Source organism: Pogoniulus pusillus, chromosome 25 (genome assembly GCF_015220805.1).
Source record: "Pogoniulus pusillus isolate bPogPus1 chromosome 25, bPogPus1.pri, whole genome shotgun sequence".
Lineage (NCBI taxonomy): Eukaryota > Metazoa > Chordata > Aves > Piciformes > Lybiidae > Pogoniulus > Pogoniulus pusillus.
The window spans coordinates 11757087-11784269 of record NC_087288.1 but is presented as its reverse complement, the minus strand read 5'-3'; the positions used below and the strand labels follow the sequence as shown (position 1 = coordinate 11784269).

At 45.0% G+C, this 27183-nt stretch overlaps 1 protein-coding gene across 1 annotated transcript; it reads right to left on the bottom strand.

Annotated features, from left to right (window-relative positions):
• Positions 1-3547: 3547 nt before the first annotated feature.
• Positions 3548-27183, bottom strand: DTL (denticleless E3 ubiquitin protein ligase homolog). Its single transcript, XM_064164468.1, has 15 exons — positions 27093-27183; positions 26738-26863; positions 25330-25428; positions 24939-25000; positions 24722-24842; positions 23543-23608; positions 22297-22412; positions 21552-21625; positions 20558-20661; positions 19091-19195; positions 17473-17585; positions 13148-13237; positions 9095-9233; positions 6429-7288; positions 3548-4921 (listed from the first exon to the last, which is right to left on the bottom strand). Exons 1-15 carry the CDS (start codon positions 27136-27138, stop codon positions 4853-4855), a joined length of 2190 nt encoding a protein of 729 aa, XP_064020538.1. The 5' UTR covers positions 27139-27183; the 3' UTR covers positions 3548-4852.

Below are 27183 nucleotides of genomic sequence, written 5' to 3'. Positions count from 1 at the left end.
AAGTTTGCAGATGGCAACAAGCTAGGAGTAGGTGCTGATCTGTTGGAGGGTAGGAGAGCCCTGCAGAGGGACCTGGACAGGCTGGATGGGTGGGCAGAGGCCAATGGGATGAGATTGACAAGGCCAAGTGCAGGGTTCTACACTTTGGCCACAACAACCCCAAGCAGTGCTACAGGCTGGGGACAGAGTGGCTGGAGAGCAGCCAGGCAGAGAGGGACCTGAGGGTACTGGTACATAGTAGCTGAATATGAGCCAGTAGTGGGCCCAGGAGAGCCAGTGGCATCCTGGCCTGGATCAGGAACAGTGTGGCCAGCAGGACAAGGGAGGTTATTCTGCCCCTGTACTCAGCACTGCTCAGGCCACACCTTGAGTACTGTGTCCAGTTCTGGGCTCCTCAATTCAAAAGAGATGTTGAGGTGTTGGAACATGTCCAGAGGAGGGCACCAAGGTGGTGAGGGGCCTGGAGCACAGCCCTGTGAGGAGAGGCTGAGGGAGCTGGGGGTGTGCAGCCTGCAGAAGAGGAGGCTCAGGGCAGATTTAATTGCTGTCTGCAACTACCTGAAGGGAGGCTGTAGCCAGGTGGGGTTGGTCTCTTTTCCCAGGCAACCAGCAACAGAAGAAGGGGACAGAGTCTCAAGTTGTGCCAGGGGAGGTCTGGGCTGGATGTTGGGAGGAATTTCTTGCCAGAGAGAGTGATTGGCATTCGTGTGGGTTGCCCAGGGAGGTGAAGGAGTCACTGTCCTTGGAGATGTTCAAGAGGAGACTAGATGAGGCACTTAGTGCCATGGTCTGGTTGATTGGCTAGGGCTGGGTGCTAGGTTGGACTGGATGATCTTGGAGGTCTCTTCCAACCTGGTTGATTCTATGATTCTATGATCTCTGACCAAGAAGCAGCTACCAACTCTATACACAGTATGACAGAACAATCCCCGCAGTGGCAGTGCTCCTCAGACCCTCACTTGTGTCTGCTCAGTGGTTTCAGTATAACTAGCTGATGAGTCAGTGCTGTGGGGGCAGGGAATTAACGTGGCTGAGCTAGGAATATATATAAAAATAGAATTATTTTATTTCCCCACCCCCAAATCTATATACAGAAATTAATTCAGTTTCATTAGCAGACTCAGTTCGATTGAGAAGATCCCACAAGGACACCACAGACAAATTTTGCTATTTCAGAAGTCAGAAAATGGAAAAGACTAAGCTATAAACACAGCTTTCCCAGTTAGCCATGAGGCTGAGCAGAAAGTTTACTCACAGGCGAGGCAGGCTGTCCGAGAGAAGGGGCGGTCCAGACGCGGGTCAGCTCTCTCACTGCCTGAAGGGACATTGTAGCCAGGTGGGGTTGGCCTCTTCTCCCAGGCAATCAGCAACAGAACAAGGGGACACAGTCTCAGGTTGTGCTGGGGTAGGTCTAGGCTGGGTGTTAGGAGGAAGTTGTCGGCATTGGAATGGGCTGCCCAGGGAGGTGGTGGAGGCACCGGCCCTTGAGGTCTTCGAGAAGAGACTGGCTGAGGCATTTGGTGCCATGGTCTGGTTGATTGGCTAGGGCTGGCTGCTAGGTTGGACTGGCTGATCTTGGAGGTCTCTTCCAACCTGGTTGATTCTGTGATTCTCTCGTTTGAAGGACATCCCAGGCTCTTAGGCCTATGCACTTGCACAAAAGGGTGCTTCTGGTGGGAAGCCTTCTCGTCCAAAACACAGACGGTTCTCTCAGGAGCTTGTCCTTCGGAGCACCAGGGGAGCTATCCGGGCCGAGAAGAGCTCTAAGGCGGGGGCCCCAAGGCGGGCAGCCCCCCAGTACTTATCCCTTTCCTAGACACGGTGCCGAGTTACCGCTGCCGGGCGGGAAGCGCAGGCAGTGCCCAGCCCGAGCGCAGCGCGGGCTCTGCAGGGGCACGCCCGGTGCCGGCAGGGCCCTTTGCTGCCCGCTCACGCCTGCGCGGCAGGGGGAAACAAACAGGCTTTTCGCGCCCTTTCCTCTCCCATGCCAACCGCGGAGGGAGAGCAGCTTGGGGCAAACAGGACTCCAGGGCAGCCAGGGAACCGAGGCAATTCATTTCTTTTCTTTGTTTTTAGCTTCCCCAAGAGGTTAAGTCAGAGCTGTTTCCAGAACAAACACTGGCCAAGCCTTGCTGACCATGCATCTGCACAGCTCCTGGCCGTGCCTCTTCACTTTGGTCAAGCCAGGTTATTTCAACTCGCTGTTAAAACTGCTGCTAAACCAAACTGGTCGATTGCTCCTAGCTGAACAGTGAGGCGTAACTTCCCACAAAGCAATACTAACACCTGTTAGAAACAGTACCATGAACTGCTGTGGTCGTTCCCAAGTCCCACTTGGCAATTAGAGGGTAAATACTGAGGACAGAGAAAAGACATCAGTAAGCAGTAACATCTGCACAAAAGCCTCTGCAAGTTATGTAAGGTGGGATTTACATATATGCATAGGATTTGGGCATAATATCTCAAAGGGCTTAATTTGATTATGAAACATGTAGTACAGACTTTCTGTAAATCCTTTAGAAGGAGAAGGAATTTAGAGGTGTAAGTTGCTGGTTCCAACAAAAGCTCAGTTCTTTGAACATCTCAGGTATCACAGTATCACAGTATTATCAGGGTTGGAAGAGACCTCACAGATCATCAAGTCCAACCCTTTACCACAGAGCTCAAGGCTAGACCATGGCACCAAGTGCCACGTCCAATCTTGCCTTGAACAGCCCCAGGGACGGTGACTCCACCACCTCCCCGGGCAGCCCATTCCAGTGTCCAATGACTCTCTCAGTGAAGAACTTTCTCCTCACCTCCAGCCTAAATTTCCCCTGGCACAGCCTGAGGCTGTGTCCTCTCGTTCTGGTGCTGGCCACCTGAGAGAAGAGAGCAACCTCCTCCTGGCCACAACCACCCCTCAGGTAGTTGTAGACAGCAATAAGGTCACCCCTGAGCCTCCTCTTCTCCAGGCTAAACAATCCCAGCTCCCTCAGCCTCTCCTCGTAGGGCTTGTGCTCGAGGCCTCTCACCAGCTGTAGGTAAAGACAGCACTGGTCACTTCAGCAATTATCTGTGCTTTTGCAGCCACACTTTTATCACTATGGTCAAGGCAGCTGGACATGAAAGTATCTAAATTTCACTTATACGCTCCTAGGTTCTGAACAAGGCTGACATCATCTTAAGATGAAAGAAATGCCTGGTAATTGTCCTGGTAGAGCAAACTTACTACAACAGGGACATTTGGAAAGTCAGAAAAAATGAAATTGTATTTCTTATAGTTTAAGCTGAATCTAACAGTCTAAGGAGAATAAGCTACTACAAAAATAGAATAACCTTAAGAAAGATAGGGAGGTCGTAGCCAGGTGGGGTTGGTCTCTTCTCTAGGTCGGACTGGATGAGTTTGGAGGTCTCCTCCAACCTGGTTGATTCTATGCTTCTATGTGCCTGAGTACTCCTGCAAAAAGATGCAACTTTATGGTACCTACTTGTCTCTCTTTTTAGAAAGCACACCACGCATTTACTTTTGCTTTGTAGAGGCAAGAGACCTTCCACGAAAGCCAGCTTCTCTCCAGTAATTTATTTCCTTGCAAAATACAATCTACAATAAAATACAAACCAGCTTGTTTTCCTCTAATCCCTGTTCAGCTGCTGTACTATTCAATGCTACTATAAAGTAGGTGCGAAAATTTCAGATGAAAAACATTAATTAGTTGGATTGTATCCTCTTCAAATTCCTCAATTTGCAGGAGAAAAAATTAATAGGGATTCAGAGGTTTTGTTTTTTGAAGTTTGTAGAAACTATTATGTCAGAAGACAGAGTAAATGCTCCAGCCTAAGATAAGGATTTTCTACTAGTTCCCTCTGGAGAGACTGAGGAATTAGTATCACTAGCAAGCAGAACAGTGCTCTCATTTCTGTGACCTTGTTCTATCAGCATCAGTGACAACTTACAATGGCCAAGAATTTAATAGTAATATGTAAAATCTGCCAAGTGCTTTCTAAAATGTGAAGTGTCACCCCCCAATTTAAAAATTATTAGTTTATAGATACTGTATTATAAAAGTCTTACAAAGTTCTAAGCAGCTATTGATGCCTTTGCTATTGGCTGAATCTGTAAAAAGGGACCAAGCAGGTGGCTGTTATTTGAGATAGATCACAATATTTTTTCTAATGGCCCTTGCTGTAGTGCTGATGGTTCAAAAGTCAGCTAAGTCAGTAAATAGAGTTATTTTCAGGGTGGCAGAAGAAAGGAGATGGCAAGGAGTACAGGCATTAAGTACTTAATTATACTTTGTCTCCTCTTGGATTATAATCATTATTGGATGGAGAAAGCATTCAGATTTCTTTTGTATTTACTTCATACATTCATAGCTTCCTAGAGAGAAGCAGGTAGTCATGGAGGCACTAGAGGAGTAACTGTAGAAATGTTGTTCAGCACGAAGAGGCTCAGATCTATCTCCAGTAAGTCTCTCTACACACATTCCAACACTTGCTTTTCAGGAAGGTGTAATGCTTTACACATTATGCTTAAGTAGAGGAAATTTCAAAGGCAGATTAGTAACATTAGTAACTGACAAGCTTCATGTGCCCGTCACCAATGCAGCAGAGCTGTTGCTGTCTTTGGACTGTAACAGCTGCCATGTATAAAACACACTGGTTTTCTTTATTAAAAAAAAATCAATCCATCATTTGAAGTCACTAAGAGACTATTAGTAAGTATTGTGTAGATATTCCACACTTGTAACCCTTCAAGTTTACGAATGACTGACAACAAACTGAAATTGTGGTAGATCATTGCCGGTATTGCTAAATCTGGTCTTGATACCACAGCATTAACATCCATCAGGTGCAACTGCCACATGCCACTTCAGTCATTCTGTGGCTTTCTGTGGAAATATGTGCAGATCTTCCTCATGGAAACTGAAGTGGTTGCAGCCTAGGAAGAAATAAACCCAAAACAAACAAACATTTCTTGGTTAACAGTTCATATGCTGCAAGTGTCTTACATTCTCCCCTCCATCGTTGCTGCAGTTTGTTCAGCCTCCCAACTGAGATAGTAAATGAAAGGTTCTTTACTATAATCTGTTTGTCTCGTGGATAAGAAGCTTACCACCTACAGGAAACACTGGCTAAAGCCTAGGGTAGTCTTACCACCGTAAGAAAAGCACTCCAGCTGCAGTTTCAGCTTCCCTAGAGCAGATAAGAGTGTTGCAGATTTCCAAGATGTAGCATACCAGCAAATGCTGCTGGTATTCCAGGCACCTCCTTGGACTTGGAGCACAGAGGAGCATCCTAAAATCTTAACTAGGATGTACTAGGCAGGAAAGGTAATTGTTCTACAGTAATCTCTCTCCAGAGCAAATCTTTCTGTCTTGTGTTTCAAACATGTAGAATATAGAGCACAAGTAACTGTAGGTTTCCTATAACCAAGTTTTCTTGGTTCAACCACAGTACAAAGCATTCAGCCTCCATGTATATCTTAAGGAGCATTGGTTTGGCCACTTCATAGCTGGTAAAAATGCAGGAAGAGGTGAAATTGGGTAAGAAATGAGATACTAAAACAAGCCTTAATGATGCCACCAACTTCTAGCATGAGATAGTCAATAGAGTACAACTAAAATGTGATGATTGAAAATGTATGTAACATTTACTGAAATAAAACTCAGTTAAAGACACTCTAGGACTTGGAGTCCAGTTTCAAAGATGAGTCAGGTTTAGTTTGTTTTAAAAGATGTAATTATAATTTCTTAGTTTGCACGATAAACTCTCATGCCAACTTCTTTAGCTGCTTTATCAGCTTAACTTTCAGATCCTGGGATGAGCTCTGTGCCAGGCTTCCTGTACATCAAAAGCAGGATTAAGTAGGTCAAATCCTGTCGTCTGACTTTTACAGTTCCTTTGTTTTCTGCTAGTTTTCAACTGCAGGAACTGAGGGCATTATTTAGCCCCCCACTTTTAACATGGGTAAAGAATTCTTTTGCTACCTGGGCTAGAATAGAATTTAGCTCTTTCTTCCAATGCTAAAATGGCTTTCCAGTAACATAAACAGGCATATGTGACAGTGAACACAAAAAGAGTAGATCTGCCAGGAAAGGTGCTGTCATTATTGTGCTTTTCAGAGTAGAGCTGTATTTCTAATGACAGCTAGATCCTTTGAACATCCAGCTGGGGCCTGTGAGGATCTCTGAGCTCCTGTGTGCTCTAAGTCCTTTTAAAATGAGTGAAACCATCATTCTAAAACTTCTGTTCCTGCACAGAGGGGATTAGTAGATAACAGAATTAATATATCTGATTTATTAGGCTATAAATAATCACTTTTGTCCATAATAATCAAACGGATCAGGTAATTCTTTCAGTGCCTGAGCAGGAAAGAATAAACAAAGGGAGAGAGGCAGATGGGGACAACTTCTCTCAAGACTATTGTCACTGGTCCTCCTACTTACAGTTTTGGGTGAAGTGGCTCCCACAGCCTCTTGTCGCTTAGCACCAGGACCGCAAGATGCCGGGGGGCTGCTTGATGCGCTCTGACTACCAGCTCTGCCAGTCCGTAGCTTCTCCCCCAGAGCAGATAACCAGTTTTTTCTTTCAGGTGAACTATTCTCTTTATCTACTACCTTAGAGTCTTTGCCACATGGAGATCTGAAGAGATGGGGAGGAGTTTGAACACCCAATGGATTAATAGGGCTTCCAGGCGAGGAAGGCTCTTTTGGGCTGCAGCTGGAGCTTTCATGGTTGTTATCCAAGTCAGCCAGGCTGACTGAGCCTCCATCACAAGCTTTTTGGTCTGCAGCCAAGTGACATAAATTCAGGTTAGATTTTTCAACCACATGGTCCAGTTCAGTCACACAGCTGCAGGCCTGCAGACACTTTTGTACTGCAATGTCCTCCTTGCTGCAGTCAAGCCTTCTCTTGGCACGCTTTTCAAACTGTGAGTGTTGGGGTTTAGGAGGGGAAGAAGCTTCCAGGAGACCTTGGGTAACTTCTAGCAGGACTTTTCTAGGAGAAGGAGCCTTTTTACTCACATCTGGAGGAGAAGAGCACTGAGTCCTTGTAACCCAACGTTTAATGGACATTTTGGAGGAAGAGATCAGTCTGGGAGAAGCGCATGGGCTGGCTTTACTCTGTTTGGCTGGGGTGCAGGCTGTGGCTGTCTCAGTTTTGAGAGTGCCTGTTGGAGTGTTTGTAGACAGGGGAAGGTCTCCAGAATGAATAGGAGCACAGGCAGCCAGCTGTGGCGAGGAAATGCAGAGGCTGCCCACGGTGAAGGCCTTGGCAGGAGTACTATGTGGACTGGCTGGTGGTCCTGATAGGGGAGAAATAATTAGCTTGATGAGGAACACAGGATAGCAGATTAGGGACAGGCCTTTTATAAACATCCCTTCCAACTAGGAGATGAATTCAGCACTGACCCTGTTTCTCAGATGTACCTGTTTCAACTAAAAGATTACACAACTCCCTCTAATTTTGGTTTAACTGGTTTAAGTACTATGTAAAATTCTCTGTCACGTTGGTAATACAACATATTTAACGTCTGACATCGATTCCTTGTGGAATGAGTGCTCTTACGTGAAGCTACAGCCAAGGCACAGATGGACAAACGAAAGAGATCTCAAACCTTCTAAGTTTTCCTAGCCTTGCTGAAAACCTTGCAGTGGCTTAGTCCACACAGCTCTCTACTGTGGTGTTGCCTGAGAGGAAGGCTCGTTCCACCTGTACAGTTGCAAAACTTAGTCAAGAGACCAAGGTACTGTAAGCAGGTCCCACAGCTAATTACAATACTGAAGAAGCCTTGGACTATAATGCCCTACCATTTGAATAATGCTCCTAGTCAGGTGTTTAATAGTTGCATGTTTTAAAGATTGAAAAAAAAGTGAGCAGAAGAAAGGACATACTTCCATTCTCTTGTCTTTTGGATTGAGAATTTTCTGCAGTGCCATGTTGTATGAAGATGGTGGTTATTTACCTTAGAGATGAGTTCTAGAGAAAAGGCAACCATCCTTTGATGATATAGGTCAACAGTCAATACACAACCTCAGTCTCATAATTTGCTCCACGTAAATGGGTGGGGAGCTACCTAGATCTCATCCCAGTAGGTCTGAAATAGTACTTATCTCGCCAGCTCCGAATCAGTCTCTGCAGATAACTCCTACATTCTAACAGCACATGCTCTGTGTTCCAGAGCCAAGGTCAGCAGGAAGCCTGCTGTTGTGTTTGCAGTGTCTGTGTACTTCCTCTTCCCTCTTGAGCTACTTTAACACAGCAAGTACAAGAAGAAATAACCTATTTTTTCTAGTGTAATTACCAAAGCTGACTAGTAAAGTTTTAGTGTACAAGCTACTTTAGGTTTCAGGCTTCTGGACTAGTCTATGCTTACTTCTCTTTTGCTGAAACGAGTACACAAAGTAAGTTTTGAGCCCCCTCTGAAGCTGAGTGTGTGCGCTCAGAAACCATTTAGCAGCTGTGGATCAGACCTGGCACTCTCCCTGCTATTGTCCTGTAAACTTCCTGCAAGACTGTTACTTGCTGGCAAAAGGTTAGAGGTAATGTTATCCCATTAGTGGGATTTGGAACCTTCAGTGTTTATTTGTGTCAGCCAAGGTGAAATTGGTTTGGAAGATGGCTAGAAAAGCTAGGTGGTGCACAGGAAGTCACAGCAGCAGCTCCTGGTAGGCCATCGTATTCTTAGCTTCAGAGCTACTCCACAGAGAAAATCATCTTATTTCATTTTAGGGGAGGTCATTCTCCTGTCATCTGCTTTACTGTAACAAAATACAAGTTTTAGACAAGTCAAAGTAGTGCTGTGATTCAGGGCTTCTTTCTTCTGGTCCAAGGCAATGTTCATTGAGTAGCTTCTCTACAGAGCCCCCCCTGCTTGCTAGCTATGAGAGCACACCACATAGCTTGTCTATTGCCTAGGCTGTGTAGAAAGGGATTGCAATACTTACCTAGCTTTAAGAGGCAAATATATGAATGCTACTGATTGATTCAGGAACATTATGATCACATCATGGTTGCCTAAACACATTTTTAATGTATTTTCACCACACGGCGTTTGTCCCAAATTCAGAACCCATGTTGTATTCAAGATATCTCAGTTCAGAAGCCTTACCTGCTCCATGTTGTTGTTCTGGTTCCTTCTGAATGACCCAGCCCACCAAGTCAGTTCTGTTGGACGTTGATTTCTCCTCCTCAGGGTGACGTTGTAAGCGCCAAATCCTCACGGTGTTGTCGTCAGAGCATGTGGCAATCTACGGTATAAATTACTTGGCTGGAGCAATGAGGGCACATCCTATGTATGACTGGCAAAGTGAACTGCAACAGCTGCACCCAGGGCTGGGCCCAGAGAACAGTGGTGAATGGTGCCACATCCAGTTGGCAGCTGTCACTAGTAGTGGGCCCCAGGGACCAGTGCAGGGCCCAGTCTGTTCATTATCTTTATTGATGATCTGGACAGGGAGATTGAGTCCAGCACCAGTAACTTTGCAGATGACAAGTTAGGAGCAAGAGTGGATGTGTTGGAGGGTAGGAGAGCCCTGCAGAGTGACCTTGCCAGGCTGCATGGGTGGACAGAGGCCAGTGGGATGAGATTTAACAAGGCCAAGTGCAGAGTTTGGCCACAACAACCCCAAGCAGCACTACAGGCTGGGGACAGAGTGGCTGGAGAGCAGCCAGGCAGAGAGGGACCTGGGGGTGCTGGTAGATAGTAGCTGAACATGAGGCAGCAGTGTGCCCAGGTGGGCAGAAGAGCCAATGGCATCCTGGCCTGACTCAGGAATAGTGTGACCAGTAGGACAAGGGAGGTTATTCTGTCCCTGTCCTCAGCACTGCTCAGGCCACACCTTGAGTGCTGTGTCCAGTTCTGGGCTCCTCAATTCAAGAGAGATGTTGAGATGCTGGAAGGTGTCCACAGGAGGGCGCCAAAGCTGGTGAGGGGCCTGGAGCACAGCCCTGTGAGCAGAGGCTGAGGGAGCTGGGGGTGTGCAGCCTGCAGAAGAGGAGGCTCAGGGCAGACCTCATTGCTGTCTGCAAATACCTTAAGGGAGGTTGTAGCCAGGTGGGAGTTGGTGTCTTCTGCCAGGCAACCAGCAACAGAACAAGGGGACACAGTCTCAAGTTGTGCCCCAGAGGAGGTCTAGGCTGTATGTTAGGAGAAAGTTCTTGCCAGAGAGAGTGATTGGCATTGGAATGGCCTGCCCAGGGAGGTGGTAGAGTCACTGTCCTTGGAGGTGTTCAAGAGGAGACTGGATGGGGCACTTAGTGCCATGGTCTGGTTGACTGGATAGGGCTGGGTGCTAGGTTGAACTGTATGATCTTGGAGGTCTCTTCCAACCTGGTTGATTCTGTGATTCAATATGAAAGAGGGTGAAGCCTGGCTGAGGAGATCACATTTGCACATAAAAGAAAGCAAACACTGCAACTCTGTTTCATTGCTGCATCAGGCAGCAGTATCAGCTTTAAAGCACACAAGTTTTCAGCCTTCATGTCTTTCTGCTAGAGAAATTTCAGTCACCAGCAAGCAGCCTTGAGCACAGCTCTGTACCAGACAGTAGTCCACTAAAGAAAGGGCCAGAGCATATTTTGAGATTTCAGTCACTCAGTAGACAGAAGCAGCCGTGATGCTTTTTGCATCTGTGTCTAGAGCTGTCTCAGGACCTTCTGTGCTTGGGTAGAAATATTTGCCACACACTGTAAAGGTGACATTGAAGCTGTTGCACTGCCCTTAAGCACTGTCTGTTTATTCAGATGTCAGTAGTATCTTGCACCTGCATCTAGATCTATCTCTATTACTCAGGACCTTTTGTGCTTGGGTAGAAATATTTGCAGCACACTGAAAAGGTGACATTGGAAGACTGTTGCACTACCCTTAAGCACTGTTCAGTCAGATGTTAGCAGTATCTGGCAGAGAACCCAACTCTGCTAGAAACAGTGGTCTAAATTTGCACCACAGCATCAAGGCACTGCAAAAGGATCTGTGGAATCTCACCCAAAGAAGCAGCAGAACCCATGTAGCCTACATTTTCTGGCTCTCTTTGAGCAGATTAGCTAGTAACTCACAAGGGAATGAGCAGCAAGAGAAGGGAAATATTGTGGCCAGAGTTCATAGTAATTCTGGATGGGGAAGTGCCTTTACTCTGACCTCTGTGACACCAATATTGTCCCTACAGAAAGAAATTTTGCCTCACAAATCACTCCAAACAGCTTCCCGACCTCTCTTAGCACCACATTTTCCACTTCTCTTGATGCTTTGGCATCTGTAGAATGTCTGAATATTTCTTACCTGGGTTGGTAATTACTTGAAAGGCCATATTGGTCTGCATTTCCACACACCATGATCAGGATGGTGGATGACATTTAGATCAGAGATTTAATCTCAAATCCTTGTATTTTTTTTATGTCTTATACAACTAGAATAATTCCTCCTGTCTGCCTGCAGGACTCCCACGGTCCTATGCTGCAATGCTTTTCTGAAATCCTGGTACTATAGTGTAAGCAAGGTAAAGTGGCCAACTTGATTAATACAGTGGGGTGAATGAAACTGACTATTGTTAGAATTATAGAATCAACCAGGTTGGAAGAGAGCTCCGAGCTCATCCAGCCCTAGCCAATCAACTAGACCATGGCACTAAGTGCCTCACTCAGTCTCCTCTTGAACACCTCCAGGGATGCTGACTCCACCACCTCCCTGGGTGGTGCCAATCACTCTCTCTGGCAACAACTTCCTCCTAACATCCAGCCCAGACCTCCTCTGGGGCACAACTTGAGACTGTGTCCCCTTGTTCTGTTGCTGCTTGCCTGGCAGAAGAGACCAACCCTACCTGGCTACAGCCTCCCTTCAGGTAGTTGTAGACAGCAATGAGCTCTGCCCTGAGCCTCCTCTTCTGCAGGCTGCACACCCCCAGCTCCCTCAGCCTCTCCTCACAGGGCTGTGCTCCAGGCCCCTCACCAGCTTTGGCGCCCTCCTGTGGACACCTTCCAGTATCTCAACATCTCTCTTGAATTGAGGAGCCCAGACACTCTGTAGGACTTTTTGGGGTTATTCCTCATTTTGAGCTAGACCTCCTACTCCTTTTAGTGATACCCACTGCATAATTACTGACCAAATTTTCCTGTAGGCTTTTGGGTGCACACACAAACATATTATAAAAACAGTTCAGGTTTTGAAGAATGGTCACAATGAAAAAAAACTTCCTGTGTTTTTTAAAGGCATTTAAAACTTCTTGCTGCTCTGTACAAGAGCAGCAGATGAATCAATGTTCAGACAATTAAGGATGCCCTAAGTGTGGAAGCACAAAACAAACTTCTGGCTTATCAAAGCCCTGATTAAATGGTTTCACAATTTTGTCTACAAGTTCTTGTCATGAGCTCTCATCAGGAGAGGTCATGTGTAATTTCCTAGGCCTTATCAAATAGCTTCACTTATTCAAAAATAATGAAAAATCTCTGATACATTTTACTTATGTGTGCAAGTTTGAGCCTAGCTGGGATATTTTAGTGAGAGAAATTAGATTACAGGCTGTGAAAAGGAAACAATGGTGATGCTTGCTTCACTCATAGGCTTGCTGAGATGTATAAAAACAAGAACACAAACATAGATAACACAGTTGCTCTCTGAGTGCAGCTGGTGCATGCACTTTTCTCCCTAACCTGCTGTCTGTGTGAGTAATCCTTCTGCTTTCTAACCCCCCAGGCCAATCCTCCAAACTCACCTTGCAAGTAAGGCAAAAATCTGGGATAAAGTAGAGGGGTGGAAAGAAGGTGGAAAGGTGGTTGGGAGACCCCCTTGGGGACTCTGGTTTCTGGTAGGGCTGCTGTGTTTCTGTATTACTTTTTAACTTGTATATTTCTGTATATAACTCTTTACATTTCTGTATATCTGCTTGTATATTGTGCTAAGCTGTGAATATAAAGCTTCATTCTTAATTTCCAGCTCAGATGAGTCTAGTCTGGGTGATTTCATAAGAGTGGAGGGGAGCAGGTAACTCCCAAGCCATCACATTATGTGACAAGCTTGGCTTACTGCCTGCCCCAAATGAACGTTTTTAGAAAAAATTGACAACAAATTTCCTCCCAAATAAACAATTGCTGCTGCAGCTGTGAAAAGCAGATGTTGCCACATCACATCTATTGTTTCATGGGGATGATAATTTTCCAGAAAACAAACCTTAGTGAAGTCTGAAGGACACCAAGCAATGGAGGTAACTTCTTGAGAGTGACCGTGGAGTATCCGTGGAGGAAGGCTGGGCTCAGAAACCTGAAAAATTCCACAGAAAAACAAGTATACAATCAGGAGCCTCACAGCCTCATATACATCTCTAAGACCCTAAAGCCTACCTGTGAAGCATGTGAGTGCTTCCATCATTCCTGTATGAGATGGATAAATCTCTCAGCCTGTCATTGTGAGACAACAACTGATAGAGCCCTAAGAATCAGTAGCTGTTTCATTTCTGGAGGGGAAGCAGCTGGTCAGCACTGAGCTGTACTGACTTGCTTGGAAGCACTTGTTCAGCTCCTGCCACATGAAATTTCTGCCTCTAGAGTTGTTTGCTCTAAACACAACACATGCATTTTACTATATGAAGTGCCTCTACCTGTTTGTTTTTGGTAAGATGCTTAAAACTTTGGAAAGGCCAACTCCATTTTGGTGCTGTTTTACAAATATCCCAATCACAGGCTAAGGGTTTATGAAAAAAAAAAAAGAAAATCAAACCACCACCACCAATATCCTGATCTAGGGTAGGGTGTCCCTGCCCATGGCAGAGGGGGTTGGAACTATATGATCCTTGTGGTCCTTTCCAACCCTGATTGATTCTATGATTCTAAAATCCTACAGATGAACATTTGCTGACTTCAGAATTGGCATTTGTGCGACTGCCAAGTTGTTGTCATGCCTGTACCAACCACATGGACCAGAGACCCTCTTAAGAGTCTATTAAAAAGCTCCCTAAATCACTCATGCTCATTAAACTCATGTCCATTTCTCTTATACCTTCAAAAAACCTTTCTACTGTTCTACAGTATAACAATCTTTGAGGACAGCTCATGGAAGTGATAGACATAGCTGAACTATGTGCAGTTCTGGAGCCCCCAGCACAAGAAGGACACAGAACTGTTGGAGCCAGTCCAGAGGAGGCCACGAAGGTCCTCAGAGGGCTGCAGCAGCTCTGCTATGGGGACAGGCTACAAGAGTTTGGGCTCTGCAGCCTGAAGAGGAAAAGGCTTTGAAGAGACCTTATAGTGGCCTTCCAGTATCTGAAAGGGACCTACAGGAAGGCTGTGGAGGGGCTATTGACAAGGTCTTGTAATGACAGGACAAGAGGTAATGGGCTTAAGCTGGCAGAGGGGAAAGTCAAAGTAGATGTTAGGAAAGGGTTCTTTGCAGTGAGGGTGGTGAGACACTGGCACAGGTTGCCCAGGGAGGCTGTGGCTGCTCCCTCCCTGGAGTTGTTCAAGGCTAGGTTGGATGAGGCCTTGAGCGACCTGTTCTAGTGGGAGGTGTCCCTGCCTATTGCAGGGGGTTGGAACTGAATGATCCTTGAGGTCCCTTCCAACTTAAACCATTCTATGATTAAGTGGCCTGAGGAAGAAAACACAGAGAGATTATATCCAAGTTTTGCATGCTTTCTGCAGCCAGTGCTTTCTGGAGTCATGAGTCACCATTACTGATGTGACATTAAGGGGAATATAGCAAGGGGATTTGCATAAATGAGTAAGTGAATGAACAGATCCTTTACTGTGTGGGAAAAGGAGTAGACATTACATATGTATTTCAAAGGGATGTTTTCATCAGGGAAGGCTTCTGACTTACACCCAAGTTTTTCTCTTGTGGATCACCTCCTACAACAACCTGTAAAACTGCAGCTGAATATCTAGCTTCAGACCTTAAAGTTGTTGATACAAAAAAAGGAGCATCTTAACAGGCCACTTCTCTTTTCCTGGCATTGCAGAGGCAATAACTTGACTAAATATCCACTAAATGCCTTGGTCAGAGTATTCCCTTCTCTGCCAAAATGTGCAATGCCATGGAAACAAAATCTCTATTTGGGAATAAACAATAGGAGATCTTGGTGCAGAGAACACCTTCTTTTACATCTAATAGCAGCCTTGCTGTACACGTGTAAAAGACAGAGAGGCTCGGCAGACACTGAAAGGAAAGCAAAGGAAGAATATTGCTCTGACTGGGACACACTGGTTTTACACTAGTGTATATTAAATAGTAGTGTAAATTAAATCAAGTACACTCCTATTATTATGAACTGGAGGAGGATGCATAGGTATAGCTGTGCCCCCTGTGTTTGGCTGAAGGCAGAGGGCCAGTCTGTGCACATTAAGCCAGGACTAGACACTGCCCATGACGTTTTTGGCCTGATTTGATAGGATATTGGTGGGGAAGTTAGAGCTGTTGTGGAACGGTTAAAAGAAGAAACCTAGGAAGTGAGACTTAATTCACTACAACAGCTGTTGTATCAATCTTCAGGATACAGCATAAAATGGTGTGTAGGCTTTGATGCACCATACAACACAGAAGCACTTCAATTCCAGAACAAAGGATAACTTAATATGGTCACCTCTGAGTAGTCTGCATCAAAAGATTCAAAGAACAATATAAGTATATGTCTATAAAAGATATTTATTTTATTACCAAGAAGGTATCTCAGCTAGATACCATCTTTGTCAATAGAAACCTCTCTATCCTCTGGCTTTTATAGTGTTCAAGTTGTTCAACAGTCAGGCCCAGGATTAGTAATTACAAAACCCCAGCACAACCCAATAAAGCAAGCCTTCATTGCCTGGAAGTGATTTACGTATGAAAACCAATTGAGGCAGTGCCATTGTCAGCAATAACTTTTAGCCATGTTTCTTGAGCATTGCTGACCCAAGCATAACTTAGTACTGCTGCCAAGTTTCTCAAAGAAATAATCTGGGTGGACAAGGTCTTCCTCTACCTTTCATTCCTCTCTATATATGGGAAGATAATTCTCTTCATTAAGATCTTTCCAACAATACCTGTTAGCTGCTCATGCAATATCTAACTGTGTTTCTTTCACAGCTTAGTAAATCATCATCCCAGGAAAAGACACATAGGTTTCAGAGTCTGGATGTGACAGACCTTGAAAGAGGCACCTTTTCTCTAAGTCTCACTTTCTAACATGACTATGGGATGAAAAGTAGTAATTCAATTATTTATTTAATAAATATGTAATATCATAGAATGGGTTAGGTTGGAAGGGCAGGGACATTTCCCACTAGAACAGGTCTCTCAAAGCTTCATCCAACCTGGCCTTGAACACCTCCCTGGGCAACCTGTGCCAGTGTCTCACCACCCTCACTGCAAAGAACTCTTTCCTAAGGTCTACTTTGAGTCTCCCCTCTGACAGTTTAAACCCACTACTCCTTGTCCTGTCATTACAAGACCTCGTCAATAATCCCTCCCCAGGCTTCCTGTAGGTCCCTTTCAGACACTGGAAGGCCACTGTAAGGTCTCCTCAAAGCCTTCTCTTCTCCAGGCTGAAAAGCCCCAACTCTTGTAGCCTGTCCTCCTCTGGACTCACTCTAACAGTTCCATGTCCATCTTGTGTTAATCTATCACACACTCCTGCTACTACTAAGTGAGCAACCTGGCTGATTAGAAGCGTTTTCCAAATTAAAGAGACTACATGCTTGGCTCTGACTCTCAGCTCTGAAAGATTTGTATTTTACTTTCAAACTGATTGTGAAAAGGGTAAAGAAGTCAGCATTCCCTAAAAAATAGCCCAGACCTGAAATAGGCAGTTACCTATGGTTTCTGTCTGTCATACTTCAATAGGAAGTTTACTCTGTTCCCATATGGCTGTCAAGTATGGAGAACAGGACTTGAATCATGCCTTACTCTGAGGTGTTATTTGCATTTGCCACACGTCAGTGCAAGACACCAAGTCATGAAGCTTCTTGGCTGTCAGGTGGTGCTTTGGAATTTTGTTGAAGGCTCTGGTTGAGCCTTTGCTATAATACAAAGGTTTTTAACTACTGTAAACAAGGCATGAGAAAAAGCTGTGTGTGAAGCAAGAACTGGGAAAAGGGAAGGTGGAGGGAAAGAGTGCCCTTTAAAACAATTAAATTGTTAGGTCTTTCTGCTAATGTGCTCCACTGCTTATGTGAACCAATATGTATGTCTACTTGTCATAGCTGGCTGGGTCCACATGATTGTAAGATAATTTTAATGCCCATTAAAACCTGATTAAGATCAGCAACTTGCAATAAGCATCAGTGACGAGAGACATATTGATGGCAGGAGGTTAGCTCTGTTTAATATAGAACAGTTATATCTAGTCTTGAAAGCAACAAAAACACTCTGGGCACAACATGCCAGGAGCTAACCCCTGGCTAGTACTGCTCTGAGTAGGAGTGGGAGGCAGAGAGTATCCTATGTGAACATGAAAATAAAATTAAATCAAAGAGTGAACGATGCAGCCCCAGGCTGCATGCTTGGTTCCCTCCCAGTCACCTCACCTTCCAGATGTATGCATTGCAGTCACTCGAGCCACTGACTAGGAACTGATCATCCGGGCTGGTGCTGGATTTGATGTAAAAGGATGAATTCTGGTGCCCACTGAAAACAGCCACTGTGAAAAGGAAAAAAAAAGAAAAGCCCCAGTGGAAGTACAGCTGTGAAGTCAGTTGTGCAAGAGGAGCCAATCTTACAGGCTTGTCCTGTCTAGCCACATATCCTCTGGAGAAAGTGCTTGCACTGCTCCCTTGCTCTGGGGCTCCAGCTCCAGTGGCAGAAAGATTTTATTATTCAACTGGAGCCTTTCAGGCTTCCCAAACAAAGAAACAGCTCTCTCCACATCATTAGGAAGTGGTAGCAGTTTCCTTAAAGCTTCAACCTTGACCTATATCATAAGTAGGCCAAGAAATCACCTGGGTTGACTCACTACTCTCATTAGGGTTCCCTGTCTCTTCCTCCCACAGCTGCCATCACCAGCCTTGCTACATTAACAAGGATAGGTGCACAGAAATCGTAGGGAGGGGCTTCTTCCACCCTGCCAGCACCAAAGGTATATGCTGCTTCATCCTCCTGCTGCCAGCATCTTTATTTCATCAACCAAATCTGCACTGTGTCAGCCTCTGTGTAAAGCCTCAGTGGTGTCTGCTAAAGCCTTGAAACCATTGCCATGAGTGGTGCTGTCACCACTATTGCAGGGACCTAAAGAGCCAATAGCCAGCCTGGAACTGAGAATAGATCTAGAGCACTCAGCCATATGTCCTGTCCTCTCGTTGGGGCAGAAAGAACACATTTCCTGACGTAGCACCAGGCAGAGCTGGCACCCTCTCCACCAGCCCTGTTCTAGTAGTAGGTTTGGCAAGAGATAACCCACAGACCAGAGGACACACGGCTGCCTTTGCCAATCTTTCAAAGATACCCACAGCTCTGTCAGAGCAGCACTTAGCAGACGGCAAGCCCCTTCCTAAGCCAGACCTACCAGCAAGTCCACCCTGAGGAACTGCTCACATCCCCTTGCAAACTAAAGCTGCCTCAATACTGAACAAGAGCCATCGCAAGCTGGCGAGCGAGCAGACGCACAGACACACGGGCAGGTGCTGCCCTCTGCGGGAGCAGCGGCACAAGTTTCATCCAGCTGGATGAATCCAGGCTACTTGCAGGTTTTATCGGCTGCACACAAAAGACAAGAGATGAGGAAGCTGAGGGTGGGATGTCCCGTGCTGCGAGTGAGCCCACTCCTGCCGGGGAGACAGGCTGGTGAGCATATTTCCACAGCTCAACAGTAGCATCCAGTGTTAACCTCAACAACTGACCTATTAATATTTGCTACTTCTCCACTCTGGAAGTGTTCCCATCCACCAGACTGCTTTGCTGAAGTGCAGACAGGATGTGTTGTTCGTTTAATTTCAGTTAACTGAGAGACTGAGGAAATTTGGCAATGGGAACTAAACCATGTGTCTGTCTGGAATGCATCTAACCTTTGGGTAGGTTTAGATATAAGAGCATAGAACAGGTTTCCTAAGCTTATGAAGTGGTCTCTGTCTCTCTAAGTCACAGAAACTAATCTCTGCAAGCTCTGTAATGTCTGTTTTTGGCAGCTATTTCCATAGCTATTGTGCTTACCTGGAGCAGTCTTTAAACTTGTCATGCTGAACATGTAGATACAATCATCAGTGCAGTTAGCAAATAAATCAGTGCTCGTGGAATCCAAAACCAGGCTAGAATATCCTACAGATAAAGAGAGAAGTTTTTCTTAAGAAATAACTCCACAAAGATATTTTGGAAAAAAGGCATTCTCAAAGAAGATGCTCAGAGGGCTGCAGCAGCTCTGCTATGAGGACAAGCTACAAGAGTTTGGGCTCTGCAGCCTGGAGAAGGCTTCGAGGAGACCTTACAGTGGCCTTCCAGTATCTGAAGGGGACCTACAGGAGGGCTGGGGATAGACTATTGACCAAGTCTTGTAATGACAGGACAAGGGGGAATGGGTTTAAACTGTCAGAGGGGAGATTCAAACTGGATGTTAGGACAGGGTTCTTTGCAGTGAGGGTGATGAGGCACTGGCACAGGTTGCCCAGGGAGGTTGTGTCTGCTCCCTCCTTGGAGGTGTTCAAGGCCAGGTTGGGTGAGGCTTTGAGCGACCTGTTCTAGTGGGAGGTGTCCCTGCCTGTGGCAGGGGTTGGAATCTTTGAGGTCACTTCCAACCTGGTTGATTCCATGATAAGTTCCTAGAGAGGGAAATTTGGAAAGGATCTCTATCAAGTACAAGATTGGAAAGTGTTTGACAGAGCACATGCAGGAGAATAAAATTTCCTAGAATCTCGTGAGGATTCAGGATGACATTTATAAAGAAACATCAACTCCAGAGCAGGCAAGAGATTTATTTTATAGTTTATAGTTGTAGAAGCAGAGACTCAAAACAAACAGAAAAACTCATGCTTTGGTAGAATAAGCAATCCTCTGATTTACCAGTGATCTAGGTTCAAGAAAAATCCCTGCAAGCAAATTGTTTCACAACCAGCTCCTCCAGGATTTCCCTTATGTTCTTGGCACTGACCATTACCATATAATGAGTTGATTAGAGAAGTCATCAGGAATTACTGTGTTGCGTTGTAAGATGTCGAGATACAAAGAAGTACAAAGCAGCATGAACAAGAGTGCTGTTGTTTTTGATAAGAAGCAGCTTAAAGCATTGCTCAACTCTGGAAGGTGGTAACAATAAAAACCCCGTCTAGTCTGCTGTCTTTGCAAGATATAACACAAAGAATGAGTTCAACCTGATTTCTGTTTGTGCAGCAAAATGATTAGCTGAATTCTACCTCAAGAGCTCCATCATTCCCTTGCCTCCATTTCTGAAAATGCACTGCTGAACCTTATGCAAGATGTTACCATTAGCACAATAATACAAAAGCAGGACATTTACACTCTTCAACCAAAATTTCATATTGGCAATCGAAATACCCTGCTGAGCTTGTCAGTCTGATCAACAATTGGCTAAGAATGCAAGAGATGGTGGTGTCAGTACTTAAATTCTCTTTGCACTTTGCATCCTCCAATATTCCCCTTGCACAAATGCATCCTCCAATAACTTACCAAGTTTGCGAGTACTGGTCCCAGAGTAGCAAAAAGACTTGCAAGGCACTGGATCCTGACGATAGGCAGTGTAGTTCTTGCGCAGGTCCCATACTTTAATCACACTGAAATAGAAAAGCACAAGTGTCTTCAACTTCCAAACTTCTTTTGCAGAGCACAAGAAGGCAGGCTGATCATCATTACTGAGGAGTGTCTGGTGGTAAGAAGCACAACTGAGCAGAAATAGAGCTGAGATGTGTCGAAAGCAAAACAATTGCTCTGCTGGGTATGGATGAGGAAGCAGCACTGTTCTCTGTGTCTAACAAGATAAAATAGAGCCTGCAAGTCAACCTTCCTCAGCCAGTAAAAGGAAATAGGAGGATGCCTTTATATTCTTGACTTAAAAAGTGAAGCAGGTTTTTTTTCTTGCTCTCTATAAGCAAATCTCTCTCATGAGCCATAGGCAGCAAAGTCAATCTTACTGCCTCAGAAAGGCTCTGGCCACATGAAGCCTGCAAAGAATTGAGTACTGGGAGATTAATTCTCCATGCTAATCAATGAGGCAGTTTGCTCAAGCTCCAAAATGCTGCCATGGGTCTGGCACCCAGAAGAATACATCTTTTGTAACTTAAGGCAACATTTTCTCAAGCATGCCTACACATATCCTGGCACCAACTACCCACCTGAATTCCAAAACAGCTCTCTAACAATAGTCTGTTTATGTGTGGTCCCACAGATCCATGAGAACAGAGAGATAAGAACTGCTCTCATTCTGCCACATAGCTAGGGCCACTAAAATGAGCATTTACTACACATGCACGATTTGTCCCAGTGCTGCAATGTGCAGTAAGGAAGAAAAGTGGCATTCAGCTTTGTCAGTTCAAGCTGGCTGCTGATTCTGCCTAATAGTAACTCTGGGCCACTGAGTGATCTTAGAAGAAAAATCTCACAATCTTTTTGTTTGCCAATAAGAACACACAGAAGAGACAAAAAAGCAGACATCTTCCCTCCTTACCCATCAACAGCTCCTGCAGAGATAAGAGTATGCTCATCCTGAAGCAGCACCACAGTTACACTCTGCTGGAAATCCTTAAAAAGAATAGAAAAAAACCCCAAATCAAACCACAACTAAACAAAACAAATCACAAAACTATTACTTTCAGGGTCAGCAAGATCATGATGCTTAGTTCAAGACGACGTGAATGTCAAGAAAACCTCCTCCTAGCCAGGCAGGACAAACTAGAAATAACAGAGGCCATTTAAGACACAACAAACCTTCAAACACTCCCACCAGTGAAAATGCTGCTGAGCAATAAGCTTTTGGGCAGCAGTTTGAGGTTATACCTTTCAAGTCAGAGAGCTGCCTTCCTTACAAGGTTTAATACATTAAATATGACCCTGTCTTATCCCAGTGAGGCAGTAATTTGTGTAGTAGAACTAGTGGGAATAAAAAGAAAGGGGGATAAATGACAAGCCTTCCTATTTTCCTCCTGAAAAAAGGAATGCTGGCCATGTGTAAATACCATGTGAAAATACAAAAATTACTTTAATGGCACAAGGATTGTTAGACAACTAAGCAATGTCTAAAATGAGCCATAGTGAGTGACCAAAAACTTGCCTCTGCAAAGATAAATGGAAGCAATTTATCACATTCAAGGCAATTATTTCTCTTTCTCATGATAATTACTTAGAAAGACTTCTATCAGTAACATTGTACTCAGAAGAGAGGCCTACATTTGTTTTGTACCCCAGGTACCTACCACCAAAGGAGCAAGTCCTCTTAGGTTCTGCCTCTTCTTCTTCGGTTTGGAAGGAGTGTTCCTGTCAACCACATTGTGTGCTCCACTGATTTGATTCACCTGCCTATAAAATCCATCTGAAAGAAGTAAAGACATCTCAATTAATAGTTTCTAAGCAATTTTGCCATGACCTTAATAAAACAGGCCATCAGCTTGGAATAAGTCCCACAAAGTAGCTAAGACTAACCTTGAAAATCTCTACTGTATTGTGAAAACAAAAATTGTTAGTTATGCACGAAACTGGTGAGAAGAACACAGTGGAAAACAGGAGCAAAACATTAGAGGTCAATGTATCATTTTGACTTTGGTCTAGGCAGGTTGCCTTTGCAAGCTGTTAGCTTTTGATCTGGTCTTCATAATGAATCCTGCCCTGTAGTATTCATCTCATCTCACCCTGAACAGAACAACACTCACAGAACTGTTTTCAGTGTTTTCTGCTCTATTTTATAATGTTCCATTTAGCCTTATGTCTGCTACTTCTCACTTTAGGAAACTTACTGCTTTCACTTGAATGAAGCCACTTTTCTACTTTTTTTTTCCCCTATACCTTCTACTTTAATCATATGGAGCCTCCCCCAACTTGGCAGGTTGAAGAGCTAGGGAATTTGAGGCAGATGGAAGAGTGAGACGAGTGTCGGCAGCACAGGCCAAGAAACTGCTGGGACAGAGCAAGGAACTGGGAACAGGCATAAAAGCATGAACTGACTAGGGAAGAAAAAGCACCAGGAAACAGAAGAAGAGCAGGATGAGCTCACCCTGCATTTAGTAGGTATTCTCACAACATATTCAGTTGCTCCCAGCACTCGTAAACTCTGTTGCTCCTGCACTTCCTGCCTGCCTGCCTTCCTACTCTGGCAGAAGCTTTCCCAGTTTTGCTTCATCCGTTGGGATGGCTGTGACCTAAGCACTCTCACTCAGCCCATATATCTTTGTGCTGTCTCACACAGGGAAGTATTTTAACCTCCTTATCTCTTTACCACTACATAGGATATCATCAAGCCAGCATATATATCATACTGCAAATCTGAGACTGCTATAAAGTGGAAAAATGTTTTATACACAGAATACATATCTCATCCTTTTACTGTAGTAAAGCAGTAGGCTGTTATCTGACAATCCTCTTGTGTTGCCTGTATCACAATCAAAAGCACTGGCCCAACAAGTACATCTGAGTACTTTCTTGATACACAGTTGAATGTTCAGTTACCTTTCTTGTTGCATCTGGTATCCCAAACCATAATGTTTCCATCTCTGCCTCCAGTACAGAAGACAGCTGACAGAGAAAAAAAGTGCCATTAGTGTTAATTTAATTAACTGATTGCAGTACAACACTGTGGTCCTCTGGCTCTCCTGCCTGTGCTAGTTGGAGGCTACTTGGAATATTTTAATGAGCCCATTCCAGTGCCAATCACTCTCTCTGGGAAGAACTTCCTCCTAACATCCAGCCTAGACCTCCCCTGGCACAACTTGAGACTGTGTCCCCTTGTTCTGTTGCTGGCTGCCTGGGAGAAGAGACCAACTCCACCTGGCTACAGCCTCCCTTCAGGTAGTTGTAGGCAGCAATGAGGTCAACCCTGAGCCTCCTCTTCTGCAGGCTGCACACCCCCAGCTCCCTCAGCCTCTCCTCACAGGGCTGTGCTCCAGGCCCCTCACCAGCTTTGGCGCCCTCCTGTGGACACATTCCAGTACCTCAACATCTCTCTTGAATTGAGGAGTCCAGCACTGGACACAGCACTCAAGGTATGGCCTGACCAGTGAGGAGTACAGGGGCAGAATAACCTCCCTTGTCTTACTGGCCACACTCTTCCTGATCCAGGCCAGGATGCCATTGGCTCTCCTGGCCACCTGAGCACGCTGCTGGCTCATGTTCAGCTATTATCTACCATCACCCCCAGGTCCCTCTCTGCCTGGCTGCTCTCCAGCCACTCTGGCCCCAGCCTGTAGCACCACTTGAGGTTGCTGTGGCTAAAGTGTAGAACCCTGCACTTGGCCTTGTCAATCTCATCCCATTGGCCTCTGCCCATCCGTCCAGCCTAGAAATACAAAAATCAGGCCATTGTTCTGCCATGATTTTTGACTCCTTTCCTTATCTTTCCTATTATTTTTTTACATCTACTCTTTTTAAAAAACTACTCTTATGAAGAGAATATTTACACACCTACGTATAGAGGAGGTATCAACTTGCCTAAGATCAAAAATGTGCAGATATTAGCATCATATCACAGTGAAGTTCCAACAAATTAGTTTTGCTTCACAGGGTGGGTCACTGCACATTGGCCTGTGGTATTTGTAACTGAGTTTCCAAAGCCACTATTTAGCCCCAGAAGTACTCGTGTGTCATGGGAAGAAGAATGAAAAAACAGACAACACAAATATCAGCATTTACCTTTCTCAAATCTAGAAAAGGCAACTGACTTGAGGCTACACTGGTGACCTTTGCATATGCCAAGAAGCTCACCAGCTCTCACATCCCACACTTTGGCTGTCTGATCTCCTGATGCAGTGACCTTCAGAGGAAAACGTAAAAAGCTTTAGCCATTTTCTGCACACAGTTGCTAAAGCATTAAAGATAAAGTTAGACAGCAAAAAAAAAAAATGCTTACAATCTTGTGTTCCCCTGGTACCCAGGCAAGGTCAAACACAGCATTTGAGTGAGCCTGCCATTCTAACAAGAAAACATAAGCCAGGTTTAGTTCAGTGCATTGCAGCATGATGTTTTGCAAAAGACTAAGGAATATCAGACACCAAGAGCAGAATACTTCTCATCTGCTTGCCTTAGGTATGAAAAACAACTCAGAACAATTCATCTCCTACTGCTGTTGTGAGAGCATGCTCACCCTGCTGCTTTTTTGTAAAGACTCAGCAAAGTATTAAGAAAGGATTTAAATATTGCCTCACATGTATATGTAGAAGACTTAGAAAAAGCTTTCTCTGAATCCAATGAATCAGGTACTTTTCATGTGAAATGATTATCAGATTCTGTACAACATTTACCTTTAAAGATGAGTTTGCTGGTAGTTTGAGCTTCAGTATCATACAGTCTAACAAATCCTTCTTCATTTGCAACTGCTAGTACATGCTCCAAATTTGGGGCTGAGAAGAGATTGGGACATTTTGATGTACTATGTAGTTGGACCACAAACACATTAAACAGGGTACAGAGCAAACAGACAGCTGTGCAATAAACAATATTTAAATTAATTGTTCAAAATGCAGAAATACTGGCATTATTTTAGATACTCCATTAAGGAACTACACAATCAAATGCCTCCAGGGGTAAGTTTTGAGATAATGATCTCTTTCACCAGTCATAAGCATTCTCTAGTTATAGTTTTCACTACACAGCACTTTCTCTGGATCTGAGCTGGAAAAGTAGGAGGCTGCCTTGACAAAAAATGAGAAGCTCATACCAAAACCAGAGTATTACAAATGAGAGATTTACCCTAAAGATCCAGGAGTTTGCATGCTTACTTCATTCATCATGTATCTATCCCGGGGAAATGATACATGTAACAGTCTAGTGACATACACCCACGTTTTCAGCTTCTGCTGCTGCTCTCCATCCTATCTTTCATATATTGTGAGCAAAGCCCAGTTTTTCAACTATGTAGCCTTGCACTATCACCAATAGGATGTGGCTTGGAACAGACAAAGCTGAAACAAAGAGACACTAAAAGAAGTACTTTGGAGTTGTTTCTTCAAGGTAATATTTTCCACCACTATATCTAGGAGCACCACGATCCAATTTATATTGCATTTAGGTGCAAGTAGACTATTGTAATGACAGGACATGGGGTAATGGCTTTAAAGTGGCAGAGAGGAGATTGAACTAGATGTTAGGCAAGGGTTCTTCGCACTGAGGGTGGTGAGACACTGGCACAGGTTGCCCAAGGAGGTTGTGGCTGCTCCCTCCCTGGAGGTGTTGAAGGCCAGGTTGGATGAGGCCTTGAGCGACCTGTTCTAGTGGGAGGTGTCCCTGCCTATGGCAGGGGTTGGAACTGGATAATCCTTGAGGTCCCTTTCAATCTAAACCATTCTATGTTATGATTCTATGATTACCAGGTCATTTTAAAATGAGAAATCCTGAAACCAAATAATGGAATGGTTTGAGTTGAAAGGGACTTTAAAGATCATCTGGTTCCAGTGTCTCTGGCCTTGAGTCCTCCTGTCCATGGGACAACTTCCACTAGACCAGGTTGCTCAAAGTCCCATCCAACCTGGTCTTGGACACTTCCAGGGAAGGGGCATCCACAACTTCTCTCGACAACCTGTTGCAGTGGCTTACCTATGACGTATGAGACACATTTAAACAACAACAAAAAAAAATCCCAAGCAAACAAAAAAGCTGACAGCAGTGTCTACAATTTGGCCTCTAAAAGGACTTTTTGGAGGGTGACTTTACCTGAAGAAAAGGTGCAGCCGAAAGGAGGGACTGGAGTTCCTGTTTCCCCGTAAGACAGGTGGTCATCTTCTTGTCTGCACTGGTAGTTATCTAAGAGATACTGCAGGGCAAGCGGTGAGGACTTACCTATAGAGAGACGGACAAGCCGTAAGCGCACCAGACACCACAGGCTCCAACGTGAGGAGCTCCGAGGCCCCCACAGCGGCAGTGCGCGCAACCCGAGCTGCCCATGCCGTTGGAAGGAATGTAACCCCGGGGCTCCGAGTTCCACGGCCAGCCTGCGGGCGGCCCGGCCTTACCCCGAGGCGGTGCCGCTGCCCGGGGGAGCGGTGAGGGGCGCGGCCGCGGTACTCACCGGTGGGCGCCACCGCGGAGCGGCGGAGCAGTGCGCGGCACAGCATGGCCGAGAACCACCGGCGCGCGCGAACCCCGCTCGTGGCGCCAAC